General features: G+C 30.9%; 1 protein-coding gene across 1 annotated transcript in view; it reads left to right on the top strand.

Moving 5' to 3' along the window:
* ValRS (Valyl-tRNA synthetase) overlaps positions 1–23290 on the top strand; it is a 147353-nt gene that overhangs the window by 109985 nt on the left and 14078 nt on the right. The window contains exons 17-23 of the mRNA XM_085825741.1: positions 2108–2233; positions 2402–2506; positions 13126–13273; positions 13372–13499; positions 16227–16382; positions 20764–20970; positions 21207–21321. Coding sequence (XP_085681867.1) covers positions 2108–2233; positions 2402–2506; positions 13126–13273; positions 13372–13499; positions 16227–16382; positions 20764–20970; positions 21207–21321 — 985 coding nt within the window. The remainder of the gene's footprint in view (positions 1–2107; positions 2234–2401; positions 2507–13125; positions 13274–13371; positions 13500–16226; positions 16383–20763; positions 20971–21206; positions 21322–23290) is intronic.

Here is a 23290-nt window from a genome sequence, read left to right as displayed (position 1 = left end):
AAGGGTGATCACGCATGCGCGCCCTTCTTCACTTAGCCAACAACCGGACCCTCAATCGCCAAAAACCTGAATGACTTACATTGAAAGACAAGTAGCAACCTTTGACCTTTCCGTCACGTACTTTCCTCTCTTAAGGTCAACTAACAATGAAAATTCTTTCTCGAACATTCTGAAGCGCGCGAAATCATGACTTGGCGAAAATTGCCTCCCTTTCCCTGCTTCTTTCACAATGAATAAAAGTTTGTACAAGATTACAAATAGAGGAAAATAAATAATACTCTTTTAAACTAAATAATATTTCCAGAAGCATCTGTTTTTCCCCAAAATTAAAGCCTTAAATTAAATAATTCAGAATCAAAATAAAATTTAAATTTCCATAAATCATAAAATCATTCACCTAATTTTTATAACGCTATCCGGTAATTTCTCTACATAACAATAGTACAGGAATCTCCACTATATGTTAAAATTTAAAAAAGAAAGTTACTTGAAGAGAAATATATTAAAATAAAGCATGTGAAATTACCACTGCATAAATTAGTCGAATGGTGGTGGGATAAATGATTATTTGCATTATCAAGAATACACAAGGTGAAACCAGGCAGTTTCATATAAATAAGAAAAAGATTACTATCCTTCAAATAAATTTTACTAACTTTAAAAATTTATCTCCTTCAAAATAATCTTTCAGATTTTCAATCTACATCTTTCTTTGCTTAACCTAAGCATGTTTAAAAGTTTCTAATATGTTACATGCCTATCAGCTTTTACCAAAGAATGAATTTTCTCATAATTTTCCTCATTCTTTGAAAATGAAGGGCATCCTGTCTTTGGTTCATCTTCAGCACTCTCACACCCATATTTAAAGTTGTTGTATTCTTCATACACTTGTGTTCTTGATAAGGATGCATCACCAAATACTGTTCGAATCATTTCTAATGTTTCAGTAGTATATATACCTAATTTGTAACAAAGTTTAATGTTATAACATTGGGTTCCATCTTGAAGCAAATTTTCTTGTACATTGTCTTCTCAGTAAATGAAAAATGACTGTTTCATTTTGATATGCTAATGATAAAATAAACAGTTTAAACTGTTTTCAACCAAGTGGTGAGATGTTTTTCTAAACATGCATTTATTCTGTCACTTCTTTATTTTAGCATTTGGTCTTTTAATTTGTACAGCTACTTTATGGGTGCACCTTATTTGTAGATAAATACATAATTAATTTCTTCTGAAACAAATATCTGTCTAGCCAAAAATATTATGCATGTTTCTATAAGATATGTTTTCTAGATAGTTGCCTGTGGAGTAATTTTTTGAAATATTCTTTTCATGATTTGACTATTACTGTAAGATTTACATTTTAAAAATGACTATTACATTATCATATTAGAAACACTGAGCATGTGAAAAAATGAAAGTATTTAAACTAAGCATAAAATTTCATGGAACTGAAGGAAATATTCAAAATTTTGCCTAATTTTATTTATTCTTTTATTGATCTGACAATTTGAAGGTGGATGAATATGTACCATCTGCTAAATAATTATAATAATAAAATCTCTTCAACTTTTATTGAAGCAAAATTTGATTTAGGCAATAATTTATAATATTTAAATTGAATTTTAACATAAATTTGCATATCTCTACCTGTTTTTATACTTAAATGAAGGATTAATTATATAACTTCTTAAGGATTTATTAATTTTCATGAATTCCATCCAAAAAGTATTTCCCCCTCCTATAAGAAATTTTATGCTGTTTACGTTTTTAAGTAAACTTTTCAATTTAAATTGCATGCAAGCTAGTATTACTTTCTAGTTATCCAAATAAGATCTAAAACATAAGGAATATTGATCAGTCATGGTATGAGGCGAGTTTTGCTCTGGTCAGAGTGCTTCTTCAATTTTTCAATGTAGTTATATTATAGACGTGAGAATCAGAAGCAGCTTTGGCTTTTAAAATGCACAGTTATGGATAGTAAGAATTCAGTCATCATAATCCAATATTATATCTTTCTTAACATATTATATATATTACATTCTCTCTTATTGTTATATGTATGCTTTCAACTGATTACTTTTTTTTCCCCCTGGCACTACAGACACTGGATCTCAAAACATTTTATCCTGGTACCCTTTTAGAAACTGGTCATGATATATTGTTTTTCTGGGTTGCACGAATGGTGATGTTAGGTCAACAGCTGATGGGAAAGTTACCTTTTAAAGAGGTAGACCATTTCTTATAAATTTGAAATTTAATTTTACAATTTCTTTAAAGCAGTGTTATAAATTTTATTAATATCTTCAGCATGTGAAAAGTATTGTATTGAATTTTTTTAGATATAGCTGCAATTGCCATTATTATTATTTTAAATTTAAAATATGTTCTGCATTAGGTATTTCTCCATTCCATTGTGAGAGATGCTCATGGAAGGAAAATGAGCAAGTCATTGGGAAATGTAATTGATCCCATTGATGTTATAAATGGAATCTCATTACAGGTAGGAAAAAATTATTTGATTTTCTGCTTCTCAAATTAGCTTTCAGTATCTAATTAGAAGTTTGTCCTTGCCTATAGAGGATATTCCACAAGTTTAAAGTATAACACACTTATAGAGAATAAGTGTCTAAAATTACTTTCTCAATTTCTTACATAGTTTCCCTCAATTTCAATGCACTCAGCATTTGTTGATCACCAGATTCCAGCACAAAATAGTATTTTGTCTCTGCCTTTCAAGGAATTTCTGAGTGACATCTATTATATAATTAATCAACTACTATTGATCGAAGTTGTCAGCATCCACTGACGTATGCAGGTTCTATTATCTGATTTAGAAACAGGAAAAAAACTTCATTTACTTTTTCTGGTGTGTTATTGACTTGAGCATGCTATCTCAGCTGGCAAAAGAAGAATCTTCTTTATGGAAGACACAATTCATTTCTTCACACCGTAGTTTTATTTACATAAATCATTCAAAGGGAAAAAACAATATTCAATTACTGTTTCTTATACAGCCTCTCTTTATCACTCATGACTGTAAGAATCAATTATCCATCCATCCTGGCATGGACTGGAACTGAAACTCGCTGTCTCCTTCCCCCCCCCAAAAAAAAAGAAAAGAAAAAAGAAAGAAAAAGAAAAAAACTAAGATTTAAATTTTCTCTCACTAGTGGAAAACCTGATGCCATCTAGTGAGGGAAAGAAACACTTTAACATGAGTACTTAACATCTTTCAAACCATTGTCATCGCTGTAATGGGAACTACACAAATACTGCTTCAGTTTTTGAAACAAAAAATTACTTGGAACTAAGTCTAATGAATGCAATAGATGGGACATCTGCATTACTGAATATTAGTCTTAGAAATCTGAGCATTATTATGAAAAAGCAATACTTTTCTGCTGAGTTGGCTATGGCTTTTTACTTTTATAACATGCCAGAGTTGAGTGGACAGGTTAGTATAATAATTATCTGTTGTTGTGATATGTGACATATAATCAATAAGCAGTGGTCCCTCTTGATGTTGAAAAATAAACTCGAAAATTTTTTCAGTAGGTTTCTGGGTTCTGAACTTGATTTAAATTTAGTAATTTTACCTGAAGGTTTAACACAATGAACAGATCTCAGCATTAATAAGTATTCATTTTTCCATTTATTCCAAAACATACTTACCAATCTTTCTCGATAATTAAATCTTTCAATTAGCATTTTCCTATTAACTAAATTAGAATCAAAATGAAGCCTGGCAGGAGGCAAACTATTCACCCTGCGCCCCAATAGCATATGAGCTGGAGTTAGAGCCATAGGTTCCTGTAATTCAGAATAAACATAAGTTAAAGGACGAGAGTTAAGAACACCTTCAATTTCAATAATTAGAGTTTCTAACTCTTCTCGAGATAATATAGTTTTTCTTAGAGTTTTTCGTAAAGCAAGTTTTACAGATTTAATTAGTCTTTCATAGAAGCCACCCCACCACGCAGCTTTCTCAGCGATATAGCACCATTGGATTTTGTGGGAGGCGTAAAAGTCTTTTACTGTTGGGTGACTAATGACAGCCCACAAAATTTTAAGTTCAAGTTCTAATCGCTCGAAAGGTTTGGCATTGTCCATCAAAACTTGAGAACATAGACCTCGACAAACAATGAGTCATCGAAAAGCAAGAAGAAATATTTCTGTGGTCATGCTACCCACAAACTCTAAATGAAGAGCTTGCGTTACTCCACAAGTAAACAACACAATGTAGTTTTTCTCATCACTGTCTTTGGTATAAAGTGGTCCACCGAAATCTATACCTACTACAGAAAAAGGAGGTAATTCTTCTGTTCTATTTGCTGGTAAAGGAGCAGTAACTTGCACACCAGGAGAAGAATTAAATCGTTTACACAGAATACATTTTCTTAAGATATTTTTAACAGTTTGTCTTCCTTTAATTATCCAGTATCTTTCGCGTATTTCTGTCAAAGTTTCAGAAATTCCACCATGAAACACTTTGCTGTGTGCATCCCACACTAATAAATTCACAAAGTGATCTTTTGAGGGCATAATAATTGGGTGTCTTTGAAGGTAAGAAAGTCTTGACCTCTGAAAGTCTTCTACAAACATGCATTATCCCGTCATTATTAAGAAAGGGATTCAGTTCTGGAATAGAAGAAGTCTTAGAAATTGTTTTACCCTGTCTCAAAGAGGACAGCTCTTCCGCAAAAGCTTCACTTTGAACAGTTTTTGTCCAGATAATTTCAGCCTCGTTAAGTTCTTCAGTGCTTAGTTCACCACATTGTTTAGTTTTAAATTTAAGGTTGTATATAAATCATAGTATCCAACTTGTAACACGGTATAATTTTCTTAAACTACTATATCTATTCAAATCCATTCAATGTGTCAAATTCGATTGCACTTCGCACACAAAAGACGATACTTCTTCCAGTTTACTTCTTTTTTCGCAATATACTTCTGGAGAAATCTCTAGACAAATTTCATAATTAGAGCCTTTTGGCCAATCCCTTTTCTTCAACCGAAGCCATTCTGGACCTTGCATCCAAATCGACCTGGACATAAACTTTTCCACGGTAGCTCCTCGAGATATGAAATCTGCAGGATTATCCTGCCCACTACAGTGATTCCAATCAGCAGGATCAGTTCTAGACTGGATTTCGGATACACGGTTCGATACAAAAGGTTTCCATTTTGAAGCTTTCCCTTTAATCAAATGAAGAGCGATTAAGGAATCTGTCCACATTTATACCCTAGGCACAGGAAATTTAAAATTTGTTTTCAAATATTGGAAAAGTCTGGAAGAAATAACAGCTCCTATAAGTCCAAGCCTCGGTAATGTTAACCTTTTAAGCGGTGCAATTCTAGATTTCGCAGTGATAAAACTTGTATAAATACAATCATCACTTGACACGTAACGGAAGTATGCAACTGCTCCGAAAGCTTTAGGAGAAGCGTCAGAAAATATGTGTAGTTGTAATTCTTTCACCAACTTCCATGGTGTGGAGAAATATTTTCTTTCGATTGTCAAATCTTTCAACAGATAAATCCGAGAGCACCAATTATCCCAATTTTTCTTCAAGTCAGTTGATAGCTCATCATCCCATCCTAAACCAAGTTCCCATATTTCTTGCATTAATAATTTTATGAGAACAATAAAAGGTGATGCAATTCCCATAGGATCAAATAACTTTGAAGCAGTCTGAAGTACACTGCGTTTTGAATTCTTCCTATCACAGGTCATGTCCAGTAGAAGTTTTACATCTAACTTAAAAGTATCTTCTTCGGTGTTCCATATTATGCCTAAAACCTTCAAAGGACATTCTTTAGTTTCTGTCAAATCAGACAAACCTCGTTCACTCCATAAATTTCTCAGCTCATCCGAATTAGTATTAAATTTTCTTAAATTCATGTTCGCATCTTTAAGAATTTTTACAGCGCTCTCTGAAAGTTCTAAAGTTTTGTCTATTGTATTTGCTCTGTAAAAAAGATCATCTACATAAAGTGCCGAGTCAAGCATTTCACAAGTTTCGCTTTGTTCAAGTTTATATTTTCTAATGTGGTATTTAATAGTCGCAGCAAGGATAAATGGGCTTCATGTCACTTCAAAGGGAACGCGAGTCATTCGTAAAATTTTGTAAGCTTTTGAATCACTTTCATCTGAAAAACCAGAAAAAAATGTAAATAGTTTCTATCCTCTTCCGCTATTCCTATGGTCAAAAATGCTCCCTGAATATCACAGCTGAATGCATATTCATATTCGTGAAATCGCAAGATTACATTCAAAATTCTGGGATTCAACGGTGGCCCAGGATTCAAGCATTCATTAAGAGATTTGCACCCATTATCTTTTGACGATGCATCGAAAACCAATCTGACTTTCGTAGTGTCCCTGTCCGATCTTGCTCCAGCTGAATGGGGATATAATAAGAATTCTCTTCTAAGCCGAAAGGACATTCTTCAACGATATTCAGTTTTAATTGCTCCTTAACTATATTCTTATATTCATTATAAAACCAATCATTTTCTTTCATTTTTACACTTAAGTTACGAAATCTTCGTTTTGCTACCGCGAAATTGTTAGACAAGTTTTCTGGTTTACCATCCCAGAATAATTTAGTTGTATACATTCTATTTTCATATTTTAAATTACTTTCAAATTGAGAAATAAATTCCTCTTTAAATGTAAAATCTCCACTGTGAGTATCATTTATCCCCATTGAATCTAACTGCCAAAACTGCGTTAGTTTTTCATTTAATGCGGCGCAACATTCAATTTTCATAATAGAAATATCGCGATTCGCATTTAAATCTGATGGAGGGATTCGACCTTGAACAACCCTTCCAAACAGAGTATCAATCAAATACAAAGATTTGTTTAATCACTGTTTTTCTCCCGTATGAATATCCCAAAAATACTGTGCTCCAATAAGGAGAGACAATTCATTTCCTGACGATTTACTTAAGTTTGACAACTAAATGTTCTTCCTCGAAAGTATTTGCATTAATTTGTTATGTGATACTTTAAACTGCGATCCAGAAATACAGTCAGTCAAAAGTGCTTCAATCATTATTTTCTTGTCCGAATCACATAAATTATAAAGTGAAAACCGAACTACGTCGTACGTTTTTTGTATTGGCACTCTAGAACCGAAAGTGTAAACAGCTAGACTTTCTTGTCTAATTATGGGTAGTTTCATTTCTACGGCTACTTCTTTTCTCAAAAAACATCTCTGTGATGCATTATCTAACAAAATATTAATCTCTTTGCTCTTATTATTTCCTATTAATACTGCGGAGCAAGTTTCAAGTAGTATGTCGCAATCATCAGATTCATTCACGCATGCTACAGAAGGCACAACATTTAATTTATTCGCGTCGAAGGTCTGACGAGACTCCAGAGGGGGGGGGGGTTCATCGCAAATCAATTCGTGATGCATAAAACGTTTACAAATTCCACAAATAGATTTCTTTTGACACTGCTTATATACGTCCTTCGAAAGGCAAGCATAACATATACCATATTTTCTAAGAATTAATTTTCTCTGTTCTACCGATAAGGGACAAGAGGTAGAATCGTGCTCTATTTTCGGTTTTGTACAAAATATACATTTTTTCACATCAACGATAAATGCAGAAGTAGTAGGAATGTTCGAATTTAATTTATTTTTTCTCTTACATTCACTTTGGGTTTTATTAAATCTCCCATACTTTTCATTAGGTTTTTGTAAAGGATTAAATTTAGTTTCCAATCGCGAATCTGAAGTGTTTAAATTAAAGTCTCTACTTAAGTACTCGTTACGTTCACAACACTGAATTTCAATCTTTAAAAATTCCAATAAATCAGATATTTTGTTTTCATTTTCCGAATGTGTTTTACGAGAAAAGTCTAAGGACAAATCTTTGGGTATCGATTTTAACAACACTGGATACAATAGACAACTGTAACTATTAGGATTAATTCCGTTATTTTCTAATCCTCGAATATGTATTTCGCATTCTGAGTAAAGTCTACGCAACGCTAGAATGTCATATGATTTTCGTACTGCACTTAAGTTTAAAAGTCTTGCCAAATGTGCATCAATAATAATATCTTTTCGACCAAAGCGTTCTTTTAATATGTTCAAGGCAATTTCATAGTTTTCAGAGCTTGATGCTAAACCACATAGAGCTACCTCAGCTTCGTCTGTTAAGTACGATTTTAAATAACTAAACTTCTCTACATTACTAAGATTCACATTTTTATGGATAGCTACTTCAAACTGAGAATAAAATTCGTTAAACCTTAATATATTGCCATCGTATTGAGGTATCTGCAAGCGAGGAAGTTTTACTGTATTCCGCTGCTCACTTCTGGTTTCTACAACATTCGTTCTTTCAGTTTCGCGAACAACTTCGCTTTGTTTCGATTTCAGGATTCTATTTGCACAAATTTTCCAAGTAATAATATTATCTTTATATTCTTGCTGTTTTTCAATTTCCTTTTCTATTTCTTCCGTTTTGCACAGTTTTAGAATTTCCTCGTTAAGATACTTTAAATTAGCTTCCTTATCTAAAAGTTTCGCTAAAAGTTCATCAACTTATCTTTCCTGTTTGTTTATTTCGGTTTCTAACAGTTTCATGGTGTCAGTTGCCGCGCGTCTGACAGGTGCTCTAATCTTTTTTAAAGCTTCAATATCCATCATAACAATTTAAATTATTCAATTCGCTAAATATGTTTTTCAGTATTCAATTCGCTAAATACGTTTTTCAGTATTCAATTCGCTAAATACGTTTTTCAGTATTCACTTCGCAATTTACTTTATCTAAAGGTCTCTCCCGGGTTTCGGCACCAAAAAGATTTGTAAATACGCATATACATTCTTTGTCGCTAAAACTGAATTCAATTCAATATATAAAGAAATCTCACTTACCTGTCAGACGCATTCACCACTTTTATCATTTTATTGACGACACAATTAAATACATTTACAACAAAAAGAAGCACATATAAACTTTGGTTAATGTTTCGTGTTGGTGTTACATCTTTCGCAGTCATCAAGGTTCTAAACTAGTCCGAAGAATTTAAGCGCACACAGCGCCATCTGGTACAATACAGTTTCTACACTTGACAGACATTTTTGTGTTAGAGAGGTGTACTGTATTTCCACACCATGCTGTTTTGTTTTATATATGGATCACAATGGCTGCTTCATCTCCTGTAACTGTCTATGAATAAAAAATTTTATTAGTATTTATCATGAGTATTTCTTGAAAACATTTAATCTAGTATTCTTCATTTCTATTGTCAACTTCCTGGATTATCCATCTGTCTCAGACCTTCAACATTTTCAGCCTTTTATGCATCATTTTTTTGTACTGATCCCATATTGATGCCCATTTCTGTAGCAATCTGAGACATTGGCACACATTTATTTTCCATTATATTCTTCTACTTTAGTGCATATATCTTCCATTATATTCTTCTACTTTAGTGCATATATCTTCCATTATATTCTTCTACTTTAGTGCATATATCTTCACTGTTCCCATTCATACTGTGGCCTGGTCTAAGATCATTTCTTGGCATCTCTCTCCCATGTCTAAACATGGCAGCCTACCTTTTGACAGTGGCATAGGAAGTTATTGTATCACCAAAGACTGAATTATACATTCAGAAATATTTCTAAGTGCCCCCCCCCCAAGAATCATCAAATAAAGTTTAAGATTTTTTTAAAAAAAGAGCCATTGCTATCTGAAATAAAAAAATTATACTTGCTATGTGTGCTTTCTTTTTATACTTCCCAGGTATGCTACATTTTATCATTCCACAAATATTAATTTAGTTTTATAATTTATTGAATGTCTGTCATATTTAATTTGATCATCTTCAAAATTAATGGAGTTTTATTTAAAGTTTACAGTAGACTGAGGTTGCTTTTTTTGCCTGATTTAACATAGCTTTTAATAGCATGAAATGTCAGTTTACTAAATTATAGCAATTCATTATTTATGGGAACTGGTATTTAAGTATAGTGGAAGTATTACCTAGCTCTTTGTATCCATTAGAACAGAGTGTCTTAAACTGTGTGCAGAACCTGGTTTAGGGATCGACAAAAATTTTAGCAATTTTTATATTTCTTTAACTTATAATAATTTTACAATTACCAAATACTTTTACATAATGTATCTGAAAATAGATAAAGATAAGACAATACAAAGAAAAAACGAAAATGTTTCGGCACATTTTTTCATAATAGAAACATTTATTTTATTTTAAAAGTTAAAATTAATGACTTAAAAGTGCAATAGTATATTAAATTACAAGTGAAGAAACTGACAGTTTCACTCATGCATGTGTCGCATTTGTGCTATGCTTATGTGGTCCCACAAAATTTTCGTAAATATTATGGGGTGCCCGCAGCAAAAAGTTTAAGAAACTCTGCATTAGAACAATAAAAATATTTTCTGACTTTATGAGTATTGCATCCATTTTTTCATATGTCTTTTTTATGCTGTTTCTTTCCCTCTTCTTTCTTCCCCCTCTATCTCGAGGGTGAGTAAATGACGAGTGGAAACTTTTTTTGACTTTCTTGCAAAATCAGCCCTTTTTTTTTTAAGGGGGGGAGGGAGTTGTCAAGAAGGAATTTAAAATGTTAGCTTTTTTATGTTCTTCAGGATGGTCTTAATGCTAGGTTTACAGACATTTTTGTGTACCAATAGTTATGGACACCCATCAAATTGATGGTATAAGAAACCACATATTTTATTTTAAAAAAAGATTAATTTCATTTAAAAATACTTAGAGTCATAACACTAGAACTAGCAACAACCACCAGTTTTTATTGGTGTAAAAAAAGTTACGGTAGTTTTAGTGTTAACAGACTTACCAGAGCAATCTTTGGTACTAATTGTTCTCTCTAACAATTCAGTATATCTTCTGGAATTAAATGATGACTAAAGAAGAGTATTCTATTTGAATGAAATAAAACTAGCACTTCCTTCTGATTCTATAATGATATTGCTAATGCTCCATAATAATGTAGTATTTTCTTCTCTATTGTCTCAATTTGCACTAACTGAAGCTTTTTCTAAAACATCTTCACACATTGACTGAGACTTCACAACTGCATATTGTTTCTTAGACTTGAGTCTAATTCTTTATGTTTACAATTTAGGCACATACAATTGACAGACTATCACACGTCGCATATCTTTTGCTGTGGTCAACCGCAGTGTTTGAAATTATCAAAAGATATTTTTATTGTATTCTGATTTTTATTTAGTATCTATATTGTAACAATTTTTACATTTGTCATTCAAAAAATAATTTCATAAAAAAATGGTTTATTTCTAGTAACTGGGAAACTATTGATAATGAAATTAAAGAGAAATATATAAAAAACATTATGAAATTAGAGGGAAATAAATTTGGTTATGTAGTCATCTCATTACATTGATAATTTTCAGCATAAGTTAGAAATAATTGTTGGCATAAATTAGAAACTATAAAAATAACAGTTTTTGTAATTTTGCTCATAAAGCCATTATAACTGTTACATCTCTATTCACAGTAGTTGAAACTGTTACATCTATATTCACAGTAGTTTAAATGGAGTACAACTGCTAGGTTATGGCTTAGATCTTTTCCTACTTCCTGAGAAGATTTTGGATGGTTATAGCAAGCATAAACTTTTCATGTTCTCCTCTTGTATACCAAAAGAACTATATTGTGTTCCTCTTCATGCAGGGCTTGAAATTTTTTAATAGTAAAATAATATTTTGAAATGTTTTTAATACCCTACTCCTTTGCTGTTTGTTTTCAATTATGCACAGACACATTTTCTGCATTTTGGGGCTTCCTAAAAAAAAGACAAAGCAGTTTTCATTGTACATTTAATGTGTTAATAATGTATGAGAACATCTGCATGAATTTCATAGTGTAGAGCTGTTTGTTAGAGAGACATTTTTTAGTCCCTGCGTGCACAGTAAAAACTTTTTGATCACCCATCTTAAATGTGTTTTTGAAAAATGCTCTAAAATGTGTGAAAACAATCATCTCCTTGTCCTTTTGCTTCTTAAATACATTATGTATTTTGAAGAAGGTTTTGATTCATTGCCATGTGGCAATAGAAGCTGTATTTTAGAAAGCAAATAAATTCATTTTTAGGAAATAAATATGATTACTTACAGTAATTATAAGTGGCAGAAATAAAAATCTGCACTGTCTGAAATGTAGCTAGCAATTAGAAAAGACTTTTTAATGAATCATGATTTTATTCTTACCATTCTTTTAATTTCTTGCTTCAAGGAAATTAAATAATTGACATTCTTGTGGATAAATGAGACGTATTAATATGTTGATTGATTGATTGCTTCATTAATTGATTATTGATTGATTCATTGATAAAAACTTCACAAGTCATTTTTAGCAGTGTTTCAAAAACAAAATTATAATTGACAGTCCTTGGCCTCAGTATAGTTTGACCATTGCTAAGGTAATCTTGGTTGGCATTCTGTCAAAATACTTACAGTTGTACAGGGGGATTGTTAATTATAAATCAGTATGAGAGTCCTTCATTTGCTGGAGGCAAAATCCCCTTGGTCATCCTGCTATAAAATGCTATTTGTCCTTTGGCAGATATTCATGAAATGAAGGCTAAATAATTGTAATAATTATTTATTATAGCATAATTACCATGATATATTATAATTAAAATTAGAATAATTATAATTAAATATTTATTTACTTTACCTTAAAAGTATACATAAAGCAAAATTAAATTTTGAGGACACTAATTTTTTGAATTTATTTATGTACATTACATAAATTAATGCCCAAAATTAAATGCATTGTAATCAAACAGTTAATTACAAATGATAATTTGCATAATCAACATATCAGTTTAGATTTCTAAAAGGTAAATTTCCATCTTCTTAACTTTGCAAAATAAGAAGGGAAAAGAAAAAAAATTCCTATTGAATAATCACCCACCTTGTTTTATAAATAAATAAATCAATATTGCATATGCATGTGTATGTTTGTCAAACTATATTAGTATAAATCTTGATTTTTTTAAATGTTATTTTTTAAGTTATTTATGTTTTATGGATATTAATATATAAAACTAATTCTTTGTTATTTAACAGGCATTACATGATACTCTTTTAGAGTCAAATCTTGATCCCAAAGAAATAGAAAAAGCTAAACAAGGACAAAAAGCAGATTTTCCAAGTGGAATACCTGAATGTGGCACTGATGCTCTGAGGTTTGCTTTATGTGCATACACTGCTCAAGGTAAAAATATATTCCCTAATTATTTGATGTATTGCATTAGTTTCCGTAGTATTTTATTATTGAAAACTAGTAAACATTTTGCAAATTTTTTGTATCAGGTCGGGACATAAATTTAGATATAAATAGAGTTGAAGGATACCGTCATTTTTGCAATAAACTTTGGAATGCCACAAAATTTGCATTGATGTCTCTTGGAGTTGATTTTGTATCTAAAGAAAAATTCATGGTAATATAACAATATCAAATATTTCCTGTGTAATATTTTGTAAATAATGCATTTAGTATTCATATATGTCAGCATGTAAATATTCATTTATGTTGAGTAATTTATTTAACATTAGGCTATGTGACTAGACTTAGAATTTTACTCCAAAATTTCAGCCAAAACTAAAAACCCATGCATAAATTAGATTTAAAGTTGTTCTAATGTATATTATCCAAAGAGCTTATAAATGATGATCTAACTTAATGACATCTATTGGATAAATTGAAGGTAAATGCCAATTCATCATCCATTCAAAAAAAAAAAAAAAAAAAATGTGATGTGTTCACCACGACTTCCTTGTACGGAATATTAAATTATATGCATTTTTTCCTGCATTTCATTTAAACTTATCGAATTCTACTTCGTGGATAGTGAATAAATCACAATAGAACCACAACACTCTTTAAAATTCACTATATTTATTTACCATAGCGACACTGACACTAGGTTCACTTAACAGCGTTATATCTCATTCATTTTATAACTCAAAATGCACAAAATTTATATCATCTGAAGAATTATCTAATCGTTGCCACATGTTCTGTTCAAATACTATAATAGATCTAAAATGATGCATAAAAGAAATTAAACAAATAAAAAAGAAACACTTCTTCACAGGCAATTCAGTGCCACTTACCTAATGTGCATGTACTACTCATAAACATTCTCATCTGTCCAAGTCAGACTGGCGACAATATTTGCTGCTAATACAAAACACTTATTTCCTCAAACTTCGTTAAAGACATATTTCTCTTTCAATTAATTCAGTTCTCACTTGACAACAAGGTGAAAATATATAAAAACTCAAAATATCTACATTGAAAGTTGAAAGATATAGAAAAACATGAAACACCAAATACAGTTAAAACAATTAAAAATCAATTTTTACAATTAAGTTAGAGTTTCTGCACGAAAACAAGCAATTCGGCCAGCAGGCAAAAAGACAGATTTTTCAGTGCACAAAACTAAGAGTTTCCTTTTGGTCCCACTCAGCAAAAAGACACTAATGGCTTAGAAACTCAATTCATTCTGGACACTGTGCTGAGTTAATGTGTGGGATAATTTAATAACTTAAATGATAATTCCGGAATGGATTAAGCATAATTTAATTTGCAATAATAAAAGAAGACATTACCTTTGTTGTTGCAAAGCTTGGTTTCTCTTGATTGGCAACAGATCCACAATTCTGCTAAGTTTCAAATATAAACAAATATGTCTGCTATGGTTAAAAAAAAAAAAAAAATAGGCTCAGTCGCACTTAAATAACTTTTAAAGTGTTAAATTGTTGATAATTCTACAACCATAACATGCAGATTAACCAAAGGCATAAAAACCTTAACTGGAAGATACAAACAATATAATTCAATCATTTTTAAAACAAAAAAAAAAAAATATTCAATTTACCAACATGTAATAAAAAAACCGAGTTCACGGAGCCGAATAACAGAGCAGGCATATATGTGTACATATACTTTTAGTGCTGCCGACTGCAACCAAAAAAGGAGGTGCACAACTTTGTGTTATAGCAGTCTCATATACAAAATTTCAACATTCTAAGGCTATTAATTAAATATTTTGCATCTTCAAAATGTTGTAAAGACATCGTAAAAGTTACCACAACCACTTAGCAACCTCTCGGACCAGTATGACGTTGCCGTGCTACTTGGGATGTATCTCGCGTAAATCAAAAATGAGTAGCCTCAGAACGTTTAAACTTTGTATATGGGACTGCTATAACATGTAGTTGTGAACCTCCCTTTTTGGTTGCAATTGGCCACACCAATAGTGTATATATGTATACAGGGTGATTCTAAATTGTTTTTACAAATTAAGAGGGGTGGTAGTACTCATCCAGATGAGCAATAATTACCATAGAACATAGGGTCGCATTCCACTCTGAGAGGCAGAAAAGAGGAATATTAGAATTCCAACCTAAACTTACAACAGTGTTGGAAGAACGAATGAACGAGACCAAAAGTTGCACAATCAATTTAGTGAAAAACTCACAGAGAGCACACGAAACGGATAAAACCAAAAACTCGGTGTTCGAGTGTAAATTCGGGCTCAGTCTTTGATGGTAAACACTCAAATACACATCTTTGGTTGGTAAAATGTCAATCTTGCAAACAATTGCAACAAGTTAATTATCTAATCAAGGGCTGAATATTATCAGCTAACTTTTGCTCATGCTGTGTTCCCGCTGTCAGAACTTCGTGTCCCATAGAAGGGCACTTCAAGTAGATTGAGCCCAGCACAGTAATTAGTAAGCAGGAGGACAGGATAGAAGATGGCAAAGGGGGGGACTGCTAAGGTAGCAGTTTTTCCCCCTAACAGATAATTTCTCCCTAATAATTTTAGATAATTAATTTGTTGCAATCGTTTGTGAGGTTTACCAACCAAAGATGTGCATTTAAGAGTTGCCATCAAAGCCTGACCTCGAAAGCCAAGTTTTCGGTTTTATCCGTTTTGTGCACCCTCTGCGAGTTTTTCACTAAACAGACTGTGCAACTTTTGGTCTCGTTTGCTTTAGCATTTGTTGTAGTCAACAAATTTATATAACATTTATATCTGAGTCACCTTTTTTTAATCCTTTAATTTTGTTAAAAGGCAGAAATAAAATTAAAGAAAGTAAGTTTACAAAACTTTATTTATATCTATTTTATGACTGGTTTATTTCATTTTTTCCAGTTATCTGACTCAGAAAGTACCATGGATCTATGGATACTAAGTCGTTTATCATCTGCTGTAGAATCTTGCAATAATGGATTTGAAACTTATGACTTTCCTGCTGCTACAACAGCTTGCTATGCATTTTGGTTATATGATTTGTGTGATGTTTATTTGGTATTATACTTTTTATAGTTCTCTCAGAAATATAAAATTTTTGATAAAATTAATATGTGTATATTGAAAATGATCATGTTTTATCTTTAGGAGTTTCAAGGTAATATTTAATATGGAGTAATAATTTTCCTGCTTTGCTAGTTTTGTTTCCATTATTATTTTTTGTTTTGATAATTTTTAATCCTTCTTTATATTAAAAAAAAATATATTGGGCATGGATATTTAGAATTCAGGATCTTTTTCCATTGTAGAATAATATATGCCAGACAGTTTTCTGTAGAAGGCTGTATATTCAAACTTCATACAGCCATTGAGAAAACATAGTACTTTTGTTGTAAATTCATGTGGAGACACCAGAATAAAGCCCCCCCCCAAAAAAAAGTATTAAAATTAAGCAACTGATCTTAGCTGGCATTCAAGTCTATTACCTACCTTTAAATCATGTGTGTTCTTAATTCTTAAAACAATGTACTTATTTTCAAAATAAGTATTGCCTATAAATTGTTTGTAAAATATATCATACTGTTTTAATATTGTATTTATTGAAATAACTAGGCAAGAAAAAAATTTTTTGTGTTTAGAAAAAAATTACCATTGAGAAAGATCCGGATTTTGAATAACTTTTCTGTAGCTTTAACATTTTATCTTTTTATAATAAAAACATATTTATTCAGTAATATTGAAATGCACTTTTTCTATAATTAGGACCCTAAAATTTGTTTTCCTTAAAATATTTTTAGCGAAAGAATGTAGTTTTATTACTAGAGTAGTTTTATTATTATTATAAATAGAATTTTTTATATGTAGATAAATTAAAAATAATGCAGCAATTTTACTGTGATTTAAAAGGTGTTAAAACCACATACAAGATTCATTAACGTGTTTCTAGGCGACATTGTATTTACTCGAAAATAAGATCCTTCTTACATTCTGGGATAAATTTCAAGAAATAAAAATATATGGGAAGATTTGTTTTGTCTTAAAGTAATTCTGAGACAGAAAATGTTAGTTTTTATTCCCTTGCTTCAAAATTCCCATAAAATAACTCAACCTTTAGCTGTAATCTTAGAACATTGTTGATGATAAGTTTATTGCCTATTTCTTTTCAGGCATATTAATAACCAGTAAAATCGCAGGTTTGAACAGAAATTGCTGAGTTAGATGTGGCTATTATAATTAGCAGTAGTTATGCAGTTTATACGTAACTATATGTTTGTGTGTGTGTATAATATATATATAGTATACAATTTATGGTAATCACCTGTGTGATTTATTTAGTATTTAAATAGTGCAACTATCCTATATAATACAATAATTAAACTTCTTCCTTTATTTTTGCATTTTCATTTATCAAAATACCTGATTATAAGTCTCTTGGATTACTACCAAATTTTAGATCAAAATCATAACAAAAAAAATCTGATGTGTACACCACATGACTTCCTTGTATGGAATATTAAATTATATGCATTTTTTCTTGCATTTTATTTAAACTTATTAGATTGAATTAAACGTACTTCGCCGACAGCGCATAAACCACAATAGAATAAATGCATTCTTTAAAATTCACTTTGTTTACCATACACTCTGGCACGAGGTTTACTCAACAGTATTATATTTCGTTCATATTATAACTATGTCTATGTCATAACACAATTAAGAGGCAATCGGCCTAGTGCGGCCTTTACCAATATATTATAAGTAGGGTGCCTTTAATGATGAGTTGAATCCAGTACGATGGAACGTACTTTTTGCACTTAGTGCAGAGTCTCTAGAAGAGAAGTAAACGTGGCCCCGCGATGTGAGGATCTGCAACTTGAGAATTTCTGCCACTCGGCTATGCTTGTCTTGAGAGAAGCTGCAAATTAATCTTTATCTGCATAGTTCAGAATCATCTCAATTTCATCTGGTTTTAATTTACAGGTATTGGATCTGTGATTTTGTCTGCACTTACAGCACCTGACCTTTTTAAAGCAGTTATTTTGGGAGTGCCCGAACTCCTGGCAATTGAAACATTGAATTGGGCGTTTTCTGGGCTGATATTTTTCTATTGTGATATTAAATCCGAACATATTGTTTAATTGATGAATTTTCTCTCCTGCAGAATTTCTTTTTAGTTCAAGGAAAAATATAGGTAAATGGATAATTTGGTCTTCTGCTTTCTTCATGAATTGCTTTATTTTAATTATAGGGAAGCTTCCGCGTTCTAAGTCTGCTTGAATTGCTTGCTCTGTGTAGGATCTTGGCATATTCTTAAGTATAACTTTAATTGAAGAGGCTGAGGAAATTTGGTACGTATGAAAACTAATGTGCTTTCTTGAATTTATCAACTGTGGCTTTATAATCGGCTTCGGTGGTAGTATAAAGGAAAATCTGTCTGGCTTTGATTGTAACTTCAAATTCGTTTTTACATATCTCTCTGAGCATTTTGTCAATTTCAGGCCAATCAACATCGTTTTCTGGAATGGCTAATGGGGAAATTTTCGTTTTATTTTCTGCTTTATTCTGTGTTGTAGTCATCTGCGTTTCATCTGTAACTTCCATATCTTCGTTATTTTCGTTAAGAGTTTCGAATGTGTTATTTTGCGGAATAGCTGCTGGTGGGATAGACTCAGAAATTTTTGCGGTTTTCTTTGGAGTTTGCCAATCCTTCTGATTTATCGTTTTATCATCTGTTTTAGAATTTGTGAGCTTCGGGGTGTTCTGAATGCTTGCTAAAATGAACTGATTTTGTTGAATTTCTTCTTGTAACTTTGAATGCATTTCTATCGCTAGTGGAAAGGTTAATGTCTTCATAGACTCAATACAGTTTAATTTATCGCCGATTTCGTTTTGTAATTTGAGTGAGAGATCTTTTGGGTTAGTCGGAAGCTGAGTATTAAAATATTCTTGCGAGATAGCTTCTGTTAAATTAGGAAAAACTTTTCTGTGTTTGTTAACTACTGCTTCAAAATTTGAAAGAGAGGGTTTGAATTTCTTAGTATTATTGGCTATTTTCTTAGGACTTCCTGCAGTTTTCTTTTCTTTTCTCTGGGATTTACTTTTCTTAGTAGAAATTAGTATACTTTGAAGCGCCGGGTCATCTGAAGCAATTACAGGCATCTCTTTGGATGTAGTCGATTTTCTTGAATAATTCGAATAAGTAGAATCATTATTGGTATCATAATTGCTGAAAGTTCATATTATAACTCTAAATGCACAAAATTTATATCATTTAAAGAATTATCTAATCGTTGCCACATGTTCTATTCAAATACTATAATAAAGCTAGAACTATGTATAAAACAAAAAAGAAACAGTTTTTCACTGACAATTGAGTATTTCTCATTCAATTAATTCAGTTCTTACTTCACGACAAGGCAAAAATACATAAAAACTCAACATATCTGTATTAAAAATTACGAAGTAAATCTTAAACGCTTATTTCCTCAAAAAAATTCAAGAAAGGATTAAGCATGATTTAATTCGCAATAATAAATGAATGCGTTATCTTTGTTGTTGCGAAGCTAAGTTTCTCTAGATTGGCAACAAATCCACTAGTCTCCTGTTTCAAATGTAAACATCAATGGCCGCCATTAAAATAGGCTTAGCGGCACTTAAACAATTTTAAAATTGTTGATAATTCTAAAAATATTGCATACAGATTTACTAAAGGCATAAAACCCTTAACCGGAAGATAAAAACAACATAATTCACTCATTTTTAAAGCAAAAAATGTACAATTTACAAACATATAAGAGTAAAGAAACTGAGATCACTGAGCCAGGTATATTTATAAATATATTTAATATACGTTTGGCACGGCCGATTGAAACCAAAATACGAGGTGCACATCTACATGTTGTAGTAGTCTTATATACAAAATTTCAACGTTCTGAGGCTACTCGTTTTTGAGTTATGCGAGATACGTACATACGTTCGTACAGACGCCACGAAAAATTCTCTTCAGAATTCATTTTAAAGCAGTTTTTTAGTTTTTTTGGAGGAAAAGAGACTTTTATTCTGTCTTTACGTACAGATATCATGCAAAAGCATGGTTAAATTGCATACAAAAGCAGTCAAAGTGGATATTTTTGTTGAAATATGCTGCCTGAAGCTTTTCGCGATTACAGTACTTCCTTTTTACTTCGTACAAGGAAATATAAAGTGTGTTATTTTCGTGTAAATACAGTATATTTATTGAAATTATGTTTACAAGTATCAGTGCAATTACATCTTTTGTTATTGTGAAGTATATGAGCTTTCTTTGTTTCATTCTGTTATTAAACAAAGTACTAAAAAAAGGGCCTTTTTTTCAAAAGTGCTTTGTTTTGAGTACTTTTTAAAGAGCTTTCTGTTATTAATTATATGATAATTCTGGAAAATTTCCATATTTATATAGGAATCACTGAAACCTGTGTTTCAAAGTGAGGATAAAACTGCAATTGAGGTATCAAAAGAAATGTTGTATACATGTCTAGATACAGGCCTTCGTCTTTTGAGCCCTTTTATGCCATTTGTCACTGAAGAATTATTCCAGAGATTACCGAGACGGAGAGGGGATACTGTAGAAAGTATCACTGTATCACATTATCCAGTTCCAGAAGAGGTCAGTTTTGTGAAAATACTTTCCCCTTTCCTGTGTATGTGTAAACACGTGCATGCACTAATTCGCAATCAAATTTCACTTTTTAATATAAAATTATTAGAATTTTGTAAAGTGATTATTATTCCTATTTTGTACAAAGTAATGAATTATACCATATTTATAAATTTTATTTTTAAATTTTCGTATTATATGATACTGTATTGTGTATATTTTTATTTATTTGTTATTCTATATAGTATCCATGGAAAAACTGTGATTTGGAGAAATCAGTATCTTTTGCTTTAGATATTGTTCATAAAGTCAGGTCTTTGAGAGCTGATTACAACCTACCAAAAAATGAAAAATTAGACTGTAAGTAAAGTATCTAGTTAAAATGTTTTTAAACTTGATAATATATTATCAAATAGTTTATAAATTCTGTATTCTCATCGTTCCTCTTTATTAAAGTTGTAAAATGTTGACATATTTGAAGTGTTCAGTTTTTTTTTTGAAATTCGTCCTATGCCACACTTACAAAAGTCCTTGCTTTCCTGTATCCAGAACTAGCCGATGAAACATTTCAATCTATTTTAATTATAATAGTTCACCTGAAAATTCTGCCCTTTCCCCAAAGCAAGGAAAAAACAAAGTAAATTCTGATTAGAATCTTGTACCTTAAATAAGAGAATTTTATTTTATTCTAAATAAAGAGAATTCTATTTATTTTTAGTAAAAAAAAAAAAAACAGAGGTACCAGAGGAAACAACAAAAAATTTTAAACTTAATTCTACAGTCAAAATTTCAAGATTTATTTGATGAGCAACACTTCAAGAAAAATATTTTTTACCTTCATTCCATACCTCATAGACATCTTTTTAATCATTCAAAATTTTGTCAAAGATAAATTCAAAGGGAATAATCTCATTAAAAATTTGGTACTTGCTCTCATAAAAATTCAAATTTAACTGTGCTTCTTCCCAAAAAAAAAAAAAAAAAAAAAATCTGTATCATTAACTTTCTACATAAAAATTATGATGATCTTCAATTTCATAGGATTTTGAAACAAGCACAACAAAAATTTCGGTTTGCTTCAAGTGCAACAAAAAACTAAGTAATTTTATTTCTAACCATAATGATGAAGATTTTGCAATACCATGATTAAGTAATGAAGAAAAATTTCTGCCATTTGTTGACGATGAAGACAAGCATATTATAACAGGAAATCTGGACAGTATTCAAGATCAATTAGAATGCTTATGAAAAAAGGAATGAAGTTTAGACCTATTAAATTCATTAGTAAATTACATTTCATAAAAAGTATTTCTTCAGATATTGATAATTTTATCTTGAAAATTAGTTCTCAACTTAGCTTACCTTCACATTTATTTAAAGAATGGAAGAATGAAGTAGTTACTCAAAACAAAAGGAAAATTGAGAGAAAATACAAGGATTTAAAGGAATTAAAAACTGGAAAATTTACTTTTGAAGTTTTCACAATTAAAAAAGCAATGTACTGTAACCAGAATTGATAAAGCAAACAATGAGTAATATAGCAAGATGGCATATAAAAATTATGAAGTGAAATTAAAAGTGTGAAGTACTTGTTTATGAAACAATGAACATTAAGGGAATCAGAATTTAAGAAAAAAAAAAAAAAAAACTCAATATTTATTTGTTTGGTTTATAAAACATTTATTTCAGTTTAAGTTACTTCACGTCATTTCTTCTCAGCTACTTTGTCACTTTCTTCACAATCAGTAGCAATATTTTTTGCATTTAGAACCACACAGCAGTGCATCTACAGCAGTGGGATTTATTTTATTTCTCAGGTCTCATGTCCTCATATGTCTAGAAAAGGGCTTATGTGGCCTCTATTTTTACACGTGATATATTTACAGTTTATTACTACAAAAAGTACTTAAAAAAATATTTATGTTGCCTTTATTTTTGCATGGTTGTAGCCATGCACTTCCAATTACAAAAATAATGTAAATAAAGTAGATGTCCATGTTGTTTTGCATTATCAATTTAAAAAATCGATTTTTATATTACAAAAGTAAAATTTTTATGAGGTTCCCCGACCCCTATAATTATATTTATAAAGGTGAAAAATTTGCGTACCATGCAATGAAAATTGTCTGCGATAATTTTTTAAGTTTTAAGATCATGATTTCTGAAAATTTCTGGTGTCATACACAAGTGAAGATCAAAATGTGTAATAAATTTGCATGTAACTAAAAATTAAATATTAGTTTAGGGAAAAAATTCTTGATATTTATTGTATGTAGTCTATTATGGAAAGTTTTGATTAACAGAAATTTTTTCAGAAAGATCTTATTAA

Source organism: Stegodyphus dumicola, chromosome 10, assembly GCF_044657685.1.
Source record: "Stegodyphus dumicola isolate Sdum_Otavi_A_Nest chromosome 10, ASM4465768v1".
NCBI classification, from domain to species: domain Eukaryota; kingdom Metazoa; phylum Arthropoda; class Arachnida; order Araneae; family Eresidae; genus Stegodyphus; species Stegodyphus dumicola.
Note: the sequence above shows the minus strand (reverse complement) of the source record. Positions and strands in the feature narration are given on the sequence as shown.